The sequence below is a fragment of the Nicotiana tabacum genome, chromosome 11 (genome assembly GCF_000715075.1).
Source record: "Nicotiana tabacum cultivar K326 chromosome 11, ASM71507v2, whole genome shotgun sequence".
Lineage (NCBI taxonomy): Eukaryota > Viridiplantae > Streptophyta > Magnoliopsida > Solanales > Solanaceae > Nicotiana > Nicotiana tabacum.
In genome coordinates, this window is record NC_134090.1 from 91429 (window position 1) to 107956 (window position 16528).

At 36.5% G+C, this 16528-nt stretch overlaps 2 protein-coding genes across 2 annotated transcripts; one reads left to right on the top strand and one right to left on the bottom strand.

Annotated features, from left to right (window-relative positions):
- The first annotated feature begins 412 nt into the window (after nucleotides 1–412).
- Nucleotides 413–4236, top strand: LOC107780554 (tRNA (guanine(9)-N1)-methyltransferase). The gene is made up of 3 exons (XM_016601103.2): nucleotides 413–868; nucleotides 1371–1730; nucleotides 3578–4236. The coding sequence occupies exons 1-3, from the start codon at nucleotides 476–478 to the stop codon at nucleotides 3833–3835; spliced, it is 1011 nt and encodes a 336-aa protein (XP_016456589.1). The 5' UTR covers nucleotides 413–475; the 3' UTR covers nucleotides 3836–4236.
- Nucleotides 4237–4387: 151 nt separating this feature from the next.
- Nucleotides 4388–8111, bottom strand: LOC107764575 (nuclear transcription factor Y subunit B-6). The gene is made up of 2 exons (XM_075224593.1): nucleotides 7831–8111; nucleotides 4388–5244 (listed from the first exon to the last, which is right to left on the bottom strand). Exons 1-2 carry the CDS (start codon nucleotides 7901–7903, stop codon nucleotides 4595–4597), a joined length of 723 nt encoding a protein of 240 aa, XP_075080694.1. The 5' UTR covers nucleotides 7904–8111; the 3' UTR covers nucleotides 4388–4594.
- Between the last annotated feature and the right edge of the window lie 8417 nt (nucleotides 8112–16528).

Sequence of the window (16528 nt, forward strand, 5' to 3'; positions counted from 1 at the left end):
AATAAAAATCCACACAAACACACAAAAGCATATAGAGATATATGAAACTTTAGAACTTAATATAATTTTATGGTGAATTTTGGACGAGAAGGTTGAATTTTGTATTGTGAAATCGGAAGAGAAGCTTCTGCAATTTTGGACCATCACAGCAATTCTGTGCACGTAAGTTTGCACGTAAGTTTGAGCTGGTGTTGATCGTAAATAAGGAGCGTAGGTATCAGCGAAATCCTTATAGAAGAAGGGTATTTTTATTCGGGCGGATAAAAGTTTATTAAAGCAAAGTCTAAAGACTAAATACAATTAAAATAGTGGCCCTGTGAATTATTACTAGTAAATACATGTATTATTACTAGTTATGTGTGCACATGGCCCTGTGAATTATGTTCCAGGGCCGGGCAGGAGTGGAGGCCCAAATTTGCAGAGCCCTGTGTTACTAAAGCCCCAGTTGGGTCATGGGAAGAAGGAACAATCAACGATGGCAGGTGAGGAAGAAGTCGAAGTGAAGCAGCAGCCATGTCCACCACCACTACTCTCCAAGAACGCACAGAAGAAACTGATTAAGCAGCAGCGATACGAGGCCAAAAAGGCGGAGAAAAAGGCACTTCTGAAAGAGCAGAAGAAGAAAGAAGCTGAACGCAAGCGTATAGAATGGGAGGACAAGTTGGCCGCCGCTACCGAAGAGGAGAAGCAACAGTTGATAGAGTCCAAATTGTCTCTCAGGAAAGAGAGAATGGACCAACGAACAGAAGAAAAAGGAAAGAAGATGCAGAGGCTCACTGAAGCTAAACAAAATGGGCAAAATGTAGTTATTGATCTCGAGTTTGGTCATCTCATGAACGCCAGTGAGCTCCATAGCCTCGTCCAACAGGTTCTTTTTTTTTTTTTTTCATTTTCTATAACCATTTGTTGTTACATTATATTCCTTCATATGAAAAAAGAATGACAAGTTATTTTTTTTTGTGTGCTACTGTAGTTTATTTTATAAATTATGTTACAGTTACAAAATAATCAAAATACTATTTGACTGGTTATTCTCTTGGACAAACGAAGAATTTTGCATTTTGGATACAGAAGATGCGACATTCCAATAAAAATCTAATCTTGAGATGCTTTGTTCTGTTTGACTAGGAGACATAACTTATGTTTTGTGAAATGGTGGCTTTTTCACATTAAATACTTATTACTCTAGAAGCCTAAAGTCACTCTATTTATTCCATTATCCTTAGCTGATTCGATTTAATTGGGTTTATGTGGCAGTTGCAGTATACCTGTATAGTCATGACATGAAGCTGAATCTTGAATTAATTCTTTACAAATGCAATTTTGCCTTACATGTTTGAACAAAGCTAACGTTATTGGACTTATGGCAGATCATGTACTGTTATGCCGTGAATGCAAGATGTAATTCTCCTGCTCACCTTTGGTTGACTGGCTGTCAAGGAGAAATGCAAGATCAGCTGCAGAGACTACCAGGATTTGACAAGTGGATAATTGAGAAGGAGAATCGGCCTTATATTGATGCATTCCAAGATCAGAAGGAACGCCTTGTGTATCTTACTGCAGACTCTGAAACAACGCTAGACGTCCTTGATCCAAACCATATATATATCATTGGTGGGTTGGTGGATAGGAATCGGTGGAAAGGGCTAACCATGAAAAAAGCAGAAGACCAAGGGATTCAAACAGCTAAACTCCCAATAGGAACTTACCTAAAGATGTCTAGTTCCCAGGTATTGAATCATTGAGCTACTTCTCTCCGTTGCCTTGACACCCTGCATTGTGAACTATGTTAATGAGGTAAAACTTGAGTTCTTGCGACACTCTTTATGTTTGACAATGAAATTCACAGATGGTTTTGCTGGTTAGGATGATTATTTGAGGTATGCTGCTAGGCTATGTGCCTCAATTTGTTCACATGAAAAACAACACTAGCTAATAAGGTTCTAGATATGTGTCTTGAAGCTGAACTCTTAGGAGCCTGCTCATTGTATCTGTGCTGGAAGAAACTCTAACGACAATATTGTGACTTGCTATTTAAACATTTGTTTTAAATACTTCGCCATATTCTGCAGGATATCAATAAAGTACTGTACTTTTTCTCTGGGATAATATAAAGTCGGTTACTTTGACCTTGACAGCTCTTGTTAAAGGATGTCACTTATCAGCAGATTGGATTATTACTCATAGTCTTCTTGAGTAGAAGGGTTAGGGTTTCATAAGGTTAAATGCGTTGAAATGCGTAAAATATGAATGTATTTGGAGGTAAAAGACATGTCACTAGCATTATAAACTTTTAGATTCAAATTGTTGCTAGTACTTCATAGTGGTTTAACTTTCCTAGATCTGAGAGCACGAGATGGAATTATTGCGTTGAGTGAGCGTAGGACATTCATAATAGTCTGAGAGACCGCCTGCTGAGGTTTATCTTGAAGCTAAAAGAATCTTGTTTGTGTTTCCTTCAATATATGTCACGCCACTTTAAGCTATGCACCTCATGGTAATTTAATATTACCTCGATAAATGTCTCAAAGATGTCGGACCTCTAATTATCTTATCTGTATTTAGTGGCACAATTTCTTCCTAATATCTTGATTCATCATTTGAGCGTGTATTTTGTCCATAGAAGAAGTTTGAAAATTAGCAGCATGAATGATCCAGTAGCGTATGATACATATGCATGAATAGTGAATCTTATATCTTTTAGTACAACTGCTGGTGTATAACACATGGGACGATTGTCATTTTAGTGAAGAAAAAGGGTTAGTAGGCGGTTTGATGCTAAAAGTGGAGCATAAATGCGACACCACCTCCAAAAAATATAGTATTCAACTTAAACCAGCAATTAACTGCGTACGTCATATATTGATGGTATCTTGTGTTCTCATGTGTTACTTATTCCTTTTATTTTGTTGAGTCTTCTCAAAAATATTTTTCTCCTAGCCAAGAATTGAGAAGATGTAGTTAAAGTTGCTCCATCTTAAATGCCCGGAGATCAGGGACCTTCATGATGACGCATGATCGGTCATTTTGTATACCTAAGAAATATATCTGTTTACTTAATAAATATTATTAAAGGTGTATAGTTGCCTTCTTCATGTACTTAGACTACCAATATATCTCAACTTGATTTCATTTAATTTTTTAAAATATTTTTAACCTTTGCTTTGCTCTGATTCTGGATGCACATTATTGCATGATCTAATTTTATAGAATGGATTTTGTTACGCTAGTAGAAACTGTTTCTACACTGATCATATGTTGTATGTAAAAGAGAGGACTAATGCAAACATTAAAAGATATGATGGCATTGAGCATTTCAGTAGAGTGTATATAAAGGTTTGGTGTATCACGTGTCTCTTGCAACTTGAGGGAACAGATATGCACCAGATTATTGCAATTTGCATCTTGAGAGAACAGATTCTGCGTTATTTTTTTGTGTTAGACTGGTAACATGGTCAATTGGTATTCTCTTTTCTTTGCCAATAAATTTTTTGTGGCCAGTGGTGCTACTATTGGTTAGTGTAGATCACATTATGAAAAGCCTCTGTTTGTCCTAACATGTATTTTTCTGATGCAGGTCCTTACCGTCAATCAAGTGGTAGAGATACTTCTGAAATACTTGGAGACAGGAGACTGGAAAACTTCATTCTTTGACGTGATTCCACAAAGGAAAAGATGTGAGGCTGAATCCGAAGAGGGTGATAATGATATTGAACGGGTAGAAAAGAATGAAGGGAAAGATGATCACCTGTTTAAAAGACATGATATTGAACGGGAAGAAGAGACTGAAGGGAAAGATGATCACGAGTTGAAAAGACAGTGCATTGAGAGTTGAAGTTTCAAAAGCTTCCCCCTAGATCCAATCAGGACAGTCTTTGGGTATCATCTTGTTCTCCAGAGCATGTCCTGGAGAGAAGGCAATTTAAGGTGAAATTACCTTGTTGAGAATGTCTTGGCATTATTTTTTATTTCTTCCTCGTGCAGCTCATCTTTTGGGTACATAAGCATGTTGGAAAGGATAGTTTTGTTGTATTTTGCCTTTGGCAAACTTGAGATGACAAACAGATGATATGCTTTTTGTCTAGTAGATTTGATCAAAATAGAGTCCGTGCTATGCTAAGAGTTGTTCCTGCAAAAAAACTTTGCCCTGTGCAATCCATTCCAGCAAATTGATTAAGACCAGAAGGTTATATGTACTATACGGATTTGGCTTGTTACTTTAACCACTTGATGCAACTCTATTGGTCCGTTTAATGTTCGAGTCCTTTATCACTGTAATGTAAGCCTAGACTTGTGAACAAAATACTTGGTGTTTGATTGGGTTCGAACATTTTGCATCAAAAGATATACAAGGCGCAGGCAATCATGAACCAAATACTCAAAATAGACAGGCAGCAAAATATACAAAAAGCAAAATGGAAGCCACCGTTTGGTTCGATTTGTTCAAAAGAAGTACCACTAAACTTTGCAAAGAACTAATCTAAGATTGTCAAAAGATCCTAAATTAGGTAACATCCCAACAAGATTGAGAGAAAAGACGGTCTGTTTTCTTCTCTGCTCTTGAAATTTCAACAGCTTCCTTCAGCAGAGACACTTACTCCTTACCCCCCTCCGCAAGAGACTCAACATCATTTTCCACAGTAGCCACTGCACCATGAGAAGAGCTTCCATTTGATGCATCCATCTGCATATAACCTTTCCCCGTCGGTGGTGGATACGCAAAGTATCCATGGTGATGAGCCATTGGAAAAGGAGGCAGCTGATAGGGTGCCATGGTCGTCATGCTGGCTGAACCAGGATCAATCATTGGCCGCTTCATCAGCAAAGGCTCCCCTCTCAAAGATCCACGCTCACCACCATCAAACTCACGATAACGATGCAAGTATAAAGTCAAGGGTTCAATGTAGTCATCAAAACCAAGCTTGCTCATGGCCCAAAGAACGTCCTCAGCAGTGATGGTCTTCCGCTGCTCACGCTGGCAACGCTCGTTGGCTTCACCCGTGATGAAGCTTATGAACTCAGACACACATTCTTGGATGGTCTCTTTAGAGTCATCCGATATCTTGGCATGCGGAGGAAGGATCCTGCGCATGATTCTGATCACGTTTGCTATTGGCATGAATCGGTCTTGTTCCCGAATGGTGCATTCAGAATCTTGTTCTGAGTTGTTGGTGGCATTATTGTTTGTATTGGCAGCAGTGGCCTGGTTGAGATGAGCAGACAGTCCCATGCTCATCTCCGTAGCTTTCACACAACAACAAAGAATTCTTGCATAAGATTAAGCATCAAAGTGAATTGAAAGGTATTATCAAAATCTTCTAATACATGAAACAAAAAGAATTACTCACAAGGGCGTATACATAATAGTACATAGTTTGGGCTCTAGTAAACATTCAGTCGCATTAATTTTTTATTACTTACTTTGTGACTTTTCAAAGTTTGTTCAATATTGAATAAACAAAACAAATGTCGTATATATGTTTCACCAATGTGAAGCTAGCTGATCGTAGGGCACATAAGACACCACTAAAAGAGACGAGACCTTTTGGACAATAGGTTATTCATGTCACTCCAAATTTTAAAAGCCACGACAAAATGATGGTGCGAATGCAGAATAATTAAACTAACAGAAACTAAAACGCTTCATATTCATGGTTTTCGTCGTCATCTTACTATGTCTACTCTTCAACCCTCCAATACACGCGGCTCACACCCTTATATTATCCCCCACAACTAACCCTCACAGTCACATGTACCAAAACCATCCAAACTTGCCCTTGGTCCTTTGATCAAAAAGCTTTTTCTATTTTCTTTTTCCATAATTATGATAGGAATAAGACAAAAGTGTTATTGTAACGGACACTGCTTTCATATGTACTGCTTGCTACTAAAGAGTTGTTCCTAAAGTTATATGCCTCTTAACTTTGGTAAAAGAACAGCTAAATTTTAAGTATATATGTACAAAAGGTGGAGTCGCACAAATTTATTACTACTTCCGTTAATTTGTTATATATATTTATAGAAGATGAAAGTTATAGAGCATGTGTTCTTTAAATGTGAGATTTTTGCACAGATATGTAAACACCTATTACAATGGCAGGGTATTAACAGAGATCTTATGTGCTGGGATGAGGAACTAATATGGGCTGTTCAGAATGCAAGTGGAAAGAGCCCTGCAGTATACAGAATGTTGTTATCTGCCGCAGTTTACTATATGTAGAATGAAAGAAATCAAAGAGTATTCACCAACAAATAATAAAGAAAGGAAGTCATCATCAAAAAGATAGTTCAAGAGGTGCATCACAGAGCAGCAATGAAGCAGAGGATTGCAAAATGGCTGGAGCAGCTAAATTGCTATCCATTATATATAGTTAGGATTGTCAATATGAGATTAGTTGAGGCGATTGTAGTGCAGAGTGGTAGCTGGAGTTGGGGCTTGCTGTCCAACTATCAATTTTTTTGTTATCTCTACATAACTCTATTTGGTAAATAAAAAATATTTTACTTGCCAATATATATATATATACATCCTCTATTGTTATGCCAAAATCAGCTAACGTTGATGCTACTATAGCTTCACAAATTAGTTTTTTATATATAGATCGGAGATATAGAATTTGTCCTCATATGTAATGCAGACCATAAGGCACCGAGAAGTTCCCTCTAGGCACTAACTTCATACTCCTACGCATAATCTTTTTTGTACTAAATATATAAGGCTTATTGCAAAACAGCGGGTTTAATTTCTTTCAGAGAAGAATCAGACGAAGTAAGATTATTGCTTTTGACGGGGGATTCCTCTCTCTCTTTTCCTCTTTTTTTTTTTCTTTTCTTTTTGTGGGGGGAGGGGAGTGTGGGTATTATAAGCGGCACGTGTACATAAGGGGTAAAGACGACATACTATAGGTTAAGAGATTGCATGCATGCCACTTGTTTCCATTTTTGTCTTGAAAAGTTACAATTTTTGTTCGAACAAACCAGAAATGATATATCACCAAAGCATTTGCAAAACCACCATGAATCTATTCAAGGATATATAACAGCTTCGTAAATAACATATAGGGATATTCAAGAAAGTTCTAAAAAATTGAATAATCAATCCTACTAATTAAAGTATGTATATTAAGAAAAGCCTCACGTACACGAAGAAGACGATACAAGAAACGTAGAGAAGCTCTCCATTTCACCAGAATAATGTATCTACATTTCCTAGATATCTGTTGGCTAGTACTTAATAGAGCTAAAGAAGATAATGAAAAACATATATAGGAAGAGAAATAATTACTTAGATGTTTAGGAGTGAACGAATAATTAGCTACTAGTTGGACAAACTCTCTTGATGAAAACAGTGTCCGCTTTAATTTGTTCTTTCTATTCTCTCTTTTTTATATTGGGAGGTCAAGGAATGTATAGATGGGCTTCAGCATAAAACATTCACGAATGAAGTCCCCTCATATATATATAGCTCCACTCTCTTTTTAACAGTTAAAAAAAAGGTTTGTGCTTAAGAAAAATTGAAAGCTGAAACTTGAAAGGAAAACAAGAAAATCCTACAAACGCTTAAACTCCTTTGTAAGAGTCGAGCTCTGATAGAGTAAGTAAATTAAAGAAAAAAACAACACTTTGTATTGTATATATGGTCTGGCGGAGCCAGCTTATAGAAAGGGGGTCAAATCTTTGCGGGAAAAATACACTGTGTAGATAGGTAAAAAAATAAATTATATGTTTATATACTATATATTTACTCTTAGTTTTCTGGTATGTTTACTTCTATATATTTTGACACACCTTAACAAAAATTTTGGCTCCGACCGCGTAAAGAATACGTACCAGCGGTTGGTTGAGGGAATCTGCGGTAGCCATGAAATCCTCCATTACCATTTCCTCCCCCAAGATTATCCATCTCTTGAGCTATCTAGCTATAGACAATGTTGTCTCTCTGCAACGAAAATATTAATAAAGAAAAATAGGAGTAGCAAATATGGCTTGGCAAGTGGCCATATTTATATATATTGAAAAAAGGAAAAAGAGAGAGGCACGTGGCAGTAGGGCGTAGTGAACGAGAAGAGGGTATTCGCCGGGATAAATAGGCTTCACAGTTGGGCAGATGAGCATTGACCGGAATCATGCACAGATGACCGCATAACGCCATATTTATAGAGTAACTAATTACTAATACAGTAAGTAAATCAGTTTAATTTGGCCATTTGGGGGCTTTTACTTTTCTCCTTTCTCAATGCTCAGTTAAATTTAAAGTTCCAATCCAATTCAAACTGAACTGAATGCTGCATTACGGTAATCTGCTCATTAATATGACCAAATTAATTTAACTAGCAAATGTAAGCACTTCCTCCCAGTCCACTTTAATTGATTTTTTAATTATTTTCACACATATTAAGAAATCCATTTTTACTCATAATTTTTTTGTTTTTTCACATAGATTAAAAAATCTATCTTTTAACATTAATTAGCAATGAAATTGATCATATTAACCTTTACTATCTCTTCACATAAACACTCATAAAACATACTCCAACACTATTTTACTTCAAAGGCAATGTAGGAAAAAAATAATTAATTCATTCTTGAAATCTAAAAAAATCACTTATTTAGACCACAAAAAAGCCAAAAAATTACTTATTGTGGAAGGGAGTAATACTTAATTAACAATGAAATAGACTATATTAACCTTAATTTGTTCATTAAAAATATAACAAACACTCCTAGACTCTTTCCTCTCTAACAACTTTGGAAAAGATAAGATAATTCATTCTTGATATTATAAAAAATTAAATATTGTGGATCAAAAATCAATTAAAATGTACCGAAAGAATAATAATTTATAATTTATTACAGGATAAGTTCAAATTCCTCGTGCAATCAAGTATGCGATCTTTGTATTCGACTCGACCAAGTACTGCACATTGAATCTGATATTGGTACAAAGAAAATAATAGTCCAAAACAAACCTGTAAAAATATTAATCAGTGACTTATATCGCTAGCTGTTATAAGAAAAATTAAATTATAGTGGTTATTTACTCTTTTTTCATGATTTTTAATCTAAAATGCTTAATGACATATTCAATGACATATTTTTCTTCATTTTTCATGCATGTATAAAAGTTTTGTAATAGATAGGAAAATACACACAATTGAAAAAGAAAATCTATTCCTTCTCCCTATCTCTATTTCTTGTCCATGTTTTACTAAATTGCTTTTATTTCATAACACGTTATCAACACGAATTAACTTCTACTCTAGTCTGATCCGGCACACACTAGCTACCACCACTCTGCTTTTCGGTATGTTTCTTTTAAAGTTGTCATAGCATTGTTATTATATCTGGAGAATTTTCTTTTTCCCAAGGTTGATTGCTAATATGCATATATACCATTTAATTTAGATGTTACCGTTCTTTAAATATTTTCAACCAATCAATTCTATACTTATATAAGCTTCATTATATGAACTTAATTATTCTGGTAACTACATAAAAGTGATGCATCCATATAATTTGTTGTTTAAGACACTATGCATTTATTTTTCTGAGTATACTGCCAACAAGTTGTAAAATAATTATAGATTGGCATTTTATTCAAAATTTTAAAATATATACATATGCCATATTTAGATTGTAAAATCATTATAAAATTGTTATTAAGATATTATAAGAAAATATAGAATACATATATTAAATCATTCCGTAACACGACTTTGCCATAATTACAGCTGAGTTTTATCTCTCTTTTTATTTTTTTTCTTTGAATTCAATTAAGATTTTGCCACAAAAATTTTCGGTTAATTTTATTGATTCAAAAAATTGTTGAATTCTATTTACATAAATATGAATACCATATTATAAGACTTATTTTTTTTTCTTGTTTCATAATTACCCGAATTGCTTCTAATTTATCTATTTTCTAATGATAATTTTTATTATGTCGATTTTATCAAAGCTTGAATTTGTGTCACTTGACATCTCCAGAAAGAATTATTTATCATGGGTCCTTGATGATGAAATTCACCTTGCTGCAATAGCTCTTGAAAATACTATTATACAAGAAAATGAAACATGAGGCCGGGATAAAGCAAAGGCTATGATTTTCCTTCGTCATAATCTCGATGAAGGGTTAAAGACTAAATACTTAACCCTAAAAGATCCATTTGAATTATGGAGCAGTTTGAAGGAACGATATGACTATTTTAAGGCAACGATATTGCCAAGAGCTTGATATGAATGGATTCACTTACGACTACAAGATTAAAACTATAAGTAAATATAATTCTCTTGTATTCAGGATAACTTCCCAACTTAAATTATGTGGGAAAATTGTGAATGATGAGGATTTACTCGAAAAGACTCTTTCTACTTTTTATGCCTCAAACATGGCATTTGTAATGATCCGACTTGTCATTTTAAAAATTAGCGTCCCGTTCAGCGGTTAAGACCTCGGGCAATTTCGTAATGTGTATTATGACTTGCGCGCGCGGTCGAGTTTGGTTTTCGGATGATTCGAGATTTAATTGAAAGAACAATATATTCTTGTTTTGGAAGCTTAAATGAAAAGGGTTGACCGGAGTTTGACTTTTGTGCAAACGACTCCGGAATAAAACTTTGATGGTTCCAATATTTTCGTATGGTAATTTCGGACTTAGGCGTATATCCGAAATTGGAGTTGGAAGTCCATAGAACAATTCGGCGTATTTTAGCGAAATAAAAAAGTTAGTGTGTGCTAATTATATTATTTTGTGTGCAGACGAGGACTATTAATATGATGGATATCAATTAAATATGATAATAAGTGTACGAGATATATTATAAAAGATGTGGGGGTCTAGGGAGAGGCCTCAGCCTAAGTCAAGTTGAAAATTTCATGATAGACTAAAATTCTAAATTAGTACCACAAGACCAAACTTTGGACGAGCATATCTAAATATATATGGAGTTATGTGATGGACAACCTATCAAATGAAAGACCTTCGAGTCTATTTTCTAACGCTCCAAGCCGTTTGTCATTTGGACACTCCTATAAGAAGTTATGACCAAATTGCCTAATGGTGGTAGAATTTTACACTACCGCGACGCCCAATGCGGCGCCCCATGCGCTGCGCCTGTGGAAAATTCCAGAATGTTTCGAAATGTCATTTCCAGACACTTTTTATACAGCCACCCCGCGCCTCGCGATGCCCTACGTGCCGCGACTGTACAAAATCTGGGTTTTCATAACCGACCCCCATTTCATTTAACTCATTTAGGGTTCATATTTTTGGGTATTTTTTGGTGTTTTAGAGAGAGGGGAGAGCGATTCTAGAGAGAGGAAAAGAAGGACTAAGGATTTCACTACTCTACCTTGAATCAAACCTTGAAATCGCATCAAAGGGTTATTAGAGCTTCAAAGAGGTAAGAATTTCTTTCCTCAATTCTTCAATTTCGAAATCTAACTAGAAATGGGTAATTAGTAAGATGATTCTTGGATGTGGGAGTATTACTTATACATACTTGTACCATAAGGTTGTGGGAAGATTGTTGAGTTCAAATGGGTAAAGATTAGGTTGAAAATGGTAGAAATCTTCAAAGACTTTAATTAAAGATTTGAAAGGCAATCCGATATCGGAATTCAATAATTTTTATTTGGTTGAACTCGTATCGGAATGGGTGTTCGTATTTCGTGAGTTTTTTCGAGATTCAAAACATGGGTCGCACTATCGATTTTTAAAATGAATTTCGAATTTTAATCCGAAAAATTAGTAATTTCATATGGAATTAATTCCTACGATTTGTATTGAGTATATTGAAATATTTGTGAATAGATTTGAAGTTTCTGGACACAAATTCGAGAAGCAAAGATTTATTGAAATCTTGAAATTGGTTGCGAAGCGAAGTAAGTGTCTTATCTAACTTTGTGTGGGGGAAACCACCTCTTCGGATTTGAGATGATTGTGTTATTCGTGTTATGTGAAGGTCGTGTACGCGAGGTGACGAGTGGGTACACGACCTATATGTGGTATTTGATCGGTTTGGACCGTTAGTCTCCTTTTATACAATTGTTTGTAAATATCGTGTCATGATTATATCTTTTATTGTTAGAATTGTTTGTACGTGCTTTACTTGAAATTGCTAGCACATATTCCACCCTTGTTGTCAAGTTCACCCTTATATGCTAATTGCTGATTGTAGTCACTTGTTGAATTACTGCTTTGTCTGCTACATGCCTTAATTGTTAATTGATGCTCATAAACTGTGCCTTGATTGTGGATTGTTATTACCTTGCTATTTGACTTCGTGAGCTATCGTGTAGCTTTTTCATTAATTGTGACTTCTTTGTGGTATACCATAGTTGGTTGTAAATTGGTTGTTTAATTTTTATTGTTGGAGGAGCGGGTTGCACGCCGCAATAGAGTTTATTTTAAGTTTATATTGTTGGAGCGGGTTGCACGCCGCAACAGAATTAAATAAAAATGAATATATTGGAGAATCGGGTTGCACGCCGCAATGGAATTTAATATGAATATATTGGAGAATCGGGTTGCACGCCGCAACGGAAATTAATATGAATATATTGGAGGATCGGGTTGTCCGCCACAACAGATATGCAAATATGAAATTATTATGTTATTAAGGTTAATTCCAATTATGATTCTCTTGATGTATTCCATGTTAGGACGGTTATTGTGGTTTCTTAAATCACTTCATTATATTTTGAACATAATTAATTAACCGTCAATATATTGAAAATGAAACAATATGGATTTCTTGGGTTAATCGTGCATCATATGTGATATGATAAGTTGTTGAAAACTTAGCAGATTTAAATGAAAAGAATTTTCAAGCTGTTCTACTTGTGTGTCTTTCAAAAAACTAAAACTCATATCTTATTCAGAGATTTACTAATTTAAATGGTGATTATATTTTTACTCTATTTGATATCTAATTTACTCATTATCTTATTGTCGAGTAACTTACACGAAAATTGTTATTTCATATTACTTTAATAAATTCCATATTTATCTCGTTAAGATTTGATTGAATGTCTTATTTGTATAAATATAATATTTTATCGGATATCATATATTTCTAAACTAAATTCAACTGATATTCTATTTGTACAACCTATTCACTATTTTACCTTATTTAAATCATAAATTGGCTTAATAACTCATTTGACACTTTACTATGTTCAAGTTGGAATTGTGTTTAAATTATTCATCATTTCATGGTAAGGACGAGAGTAAAAGCACGATGGGTGATGCCGTGCCATTTTTATATTATAGTTGTACTCTGACGATGTTGTTGCGTAATTGCTTGATTGTTTGCTCGATGCCATCCGTGTTATCATTGTTTTATTGTTAAATTGAATTGGAAATTCTTATGTTATTGGCCTTATATTGATAGTCTTTCCTTGTTAGCTTTATGTAACATATTGTACAAGTTTATATGTCTAGTAGGTGTCTTTACCTGGCCTCATCACTACTCTACCGAGGTTAGGCTTGATACTTACTGGGTACCGTTGTGGTTTACTCATGCTACACTTTTGCACATCTTTTTGTGCAGATCCAGGTACCTCAGTGTTGTTGATAATCTTACTAATTAGTCGGACATTGCTGTGGAGACTTAAGGTATATCTGTTGTCGCGTTCGCAGGCCTCAGAGTCACCTTCTGATATTTTCCTGCACTGTTGATTCTATTCTGGAACAGTTGTAATTAGAGATTTTTTAGTGAACTTTGTAGAGCTTGTGACTTGTACTACCAGTTTTGGGATTATAGGTAAATTTGTATTTCATATTTATTCCAAATATTTGGTTGACTTATTATCATTTCAACTGAATTGTTTAAAATGGCCAATATTATTCTAACGTTGGCTTGCCTAGCAAGTGAAATGTTAGGCGCCATCATGTAACGACCCAACCGGTCATTTTGAGTGTATTAGCCCCGATCCCCTACTTACTATTTTCTCCGTATCTATTTTTGCTTAAGTGACTTGCCGAGAGGTCTTGCTTTTGGTTTCAGAGTGTTTTGGGACACTTAGTCCCTAAAACGGAAGCTTAAGTCTCAGGATTTTGACCGTAATCGGAAGTGTGTGAAGACCACTCCGGAATGGAGTTCCCTCAGTTCCGTTAGCTCCGTTGGGTGATTTTGGACTCAGGAGCGTGTCCGGACTGTGAATTTGAGGTCTATAGCTAATTTAGGCTTGAAATGGCGAAAGTTAAATTTTTGGGAAGTTTGACCGGGGGTTGACTTTTTGATATCGGGGTCGTATTCCGATTCCGGAAGTTAGAGTGGGTCTGTAATGTTGAATATGACTTGTGTAAAATATTTGAGGTCAATCGGACATGGTTTGGTAGGTTTCGACGTCGTTTGAGGAATTTGAAAGCTTAGAAGTTCTTTAGGCTTGAATTCGGGTGTAATTAGTGTTTTGATGTTGTTTTGAGTAATTCGAAGGTTCGACTAAGTTCGCATGGGGTTATATGACTCGTTGGTATGTTTGGTTGAGGTCCCCGGGGACTCGGGTGTGTTTCAGATGCTTAACAGATTGAGTTTTGGACTTATGAAATTGCTGAAGCCTTATGATATCTGGTAGTTTCGCACCTGCGGTGGGGAGACCGCAAGTGCTTACTCGCATGTGCGTAGGAAGGAGTGCAGAAGCGGGAGTTGAGGAGATGGCCAGAGGCCGCAAGTGCAAGGGTGTTTTCGCATCCGCGAGCCCGCAGATGCGCCTGAAGCTCTGCAGATGCGAAAAGTTAGTTGGAGGGGAGGATCGCAGAAGCGGACTTTTGTCCGCAGGTGTACACACGCAGGTGCGACCACTTGCACGCATATGTGTACCCAACCTTTTTAGTCATTCTCGCACCTACGATGGAATTTCCGCAGGTGCGGCGTCGCAGATGCGACAGAAGGTCCGCAGGTGCGGAAGAACTGGGCAGAAAATGGAACTTCAAGGGTTTGATTCCCCTTTCGATTTTGGGATTTTGAGAGCTCGGTGTGAGGCGATTGTTCGAGGTTTCTTCAAGAAGATTGTTGGGGTAAGTGATTCTAACTCGGATTGGACTATATTTCATGAATCTATTGCTATTTTCATCATCTAATTAGGGATTTGAGTTATAAATTTGGGGGAAAATGGTAGAAACTTTATAGGCTAAAATTTCGAGTTTTGGAAGGTGATTTGAGGTTGGATTCGAGTAATTCTTGTATGGTTGGACTCGTGAGTGGATGGGTGTTCATATTTTGTGACTTTTGTCGGATTTCGAGACGTGGGCCCAGGGGCCAGTTTGAGCCTATTTCGGATTTTGGCTTATAATTCCGTATTTTCTTGTGGGATTGATTCTTTTAGCTTATATTAATTATAGCGTACTGCTTGTGGCTAGATTCGGAGCGTTTGGAGATTGATTCGAGGGGCAAAGGCATTTCAGAGTAGGATTTTGTGCGTTTGAGGTAAGTAACGGTCTTAAATCTGGTTTTGAGGGTATGTAACCTCGAGAGATGGTATGATGTGAGTGTTTGGAGGTGGCGCACATGCTAGGTGACGGGCGTGTGAGTGTGCACCGTGAGGGATTGTGACTTGGTCCGTCCCGTGAGTCTGTAAAGTCGAATAGCCATTGTTATTACTTGTTTTTCCTTGTCTTTGAGCAATTGATTGCCTTTCATGTTAGAAACCATGCTTAGGCCATACAATATCACTGTTGGGACTCGCAGCGGTCGTATACTTATTGAATTGACTGCTAATTGATGTCTTGTACTCAAGTCACAATCTTACTTGTATGTTATATCTCTGTTTCCTCTCATTTCTTGTGGATACTTGTTGTATTCTCTATTTGGGCTGATTATTATGATATTCTGTGAGCCCGATGGGCTGGACAGGTTAGTGACTAAGATAGGGCCTGAGTGCCAAGCTGTGAACTATGTGAGGGTATATGGACTGGGTTGCACGTCGCAACGAGCCTTATGGCTATTTATTGACTGTGGATCAGGTTGCAAGGAGTATTGAGGGTTTGGGCTGAAAGGAGCCCTTCCAGAGTCTGCACACCCCCAGTGAGCGCATGTACCTATTGAGAGTGTGTATTGAGGGTTGAGAGCTGAGAGTATAAGCTATTGAGATGAACTGAGTGACTGCTGCCTTGAGAGGCTATACTTGCTTTAATTATTGTTGCACTTATGTTGTTATCTGTTGCTGTTGTGAAATTTTTGGAAGATTCATATCTGTTTTACTTGAGCTCGAGCTGATTTGACTTATACCACCAGATTTGAAAGCACGCTCGCTCTTTACTGAAAACTTTTGAAATGATCTGTATTTTTTATAGCTCGTCACTGCTTCTCTGTTCCTTATTTAATTTTGTTGCTTACTGAGTTGGTTGTACTCATGCTACACCCCGCACTTCATGTGTAGATCCAGGTGTGTACTGTTCTGACGGTCACTGAGTTTGTGTGCGAGCTGATTATCGGAGACTTACGAGGTAGCTGCCGGCATCCGCAGTCCTTGTTTCTCCTTTTCTATTATCTTTTTCTCTTGTATTGGCATTTGACACAAACT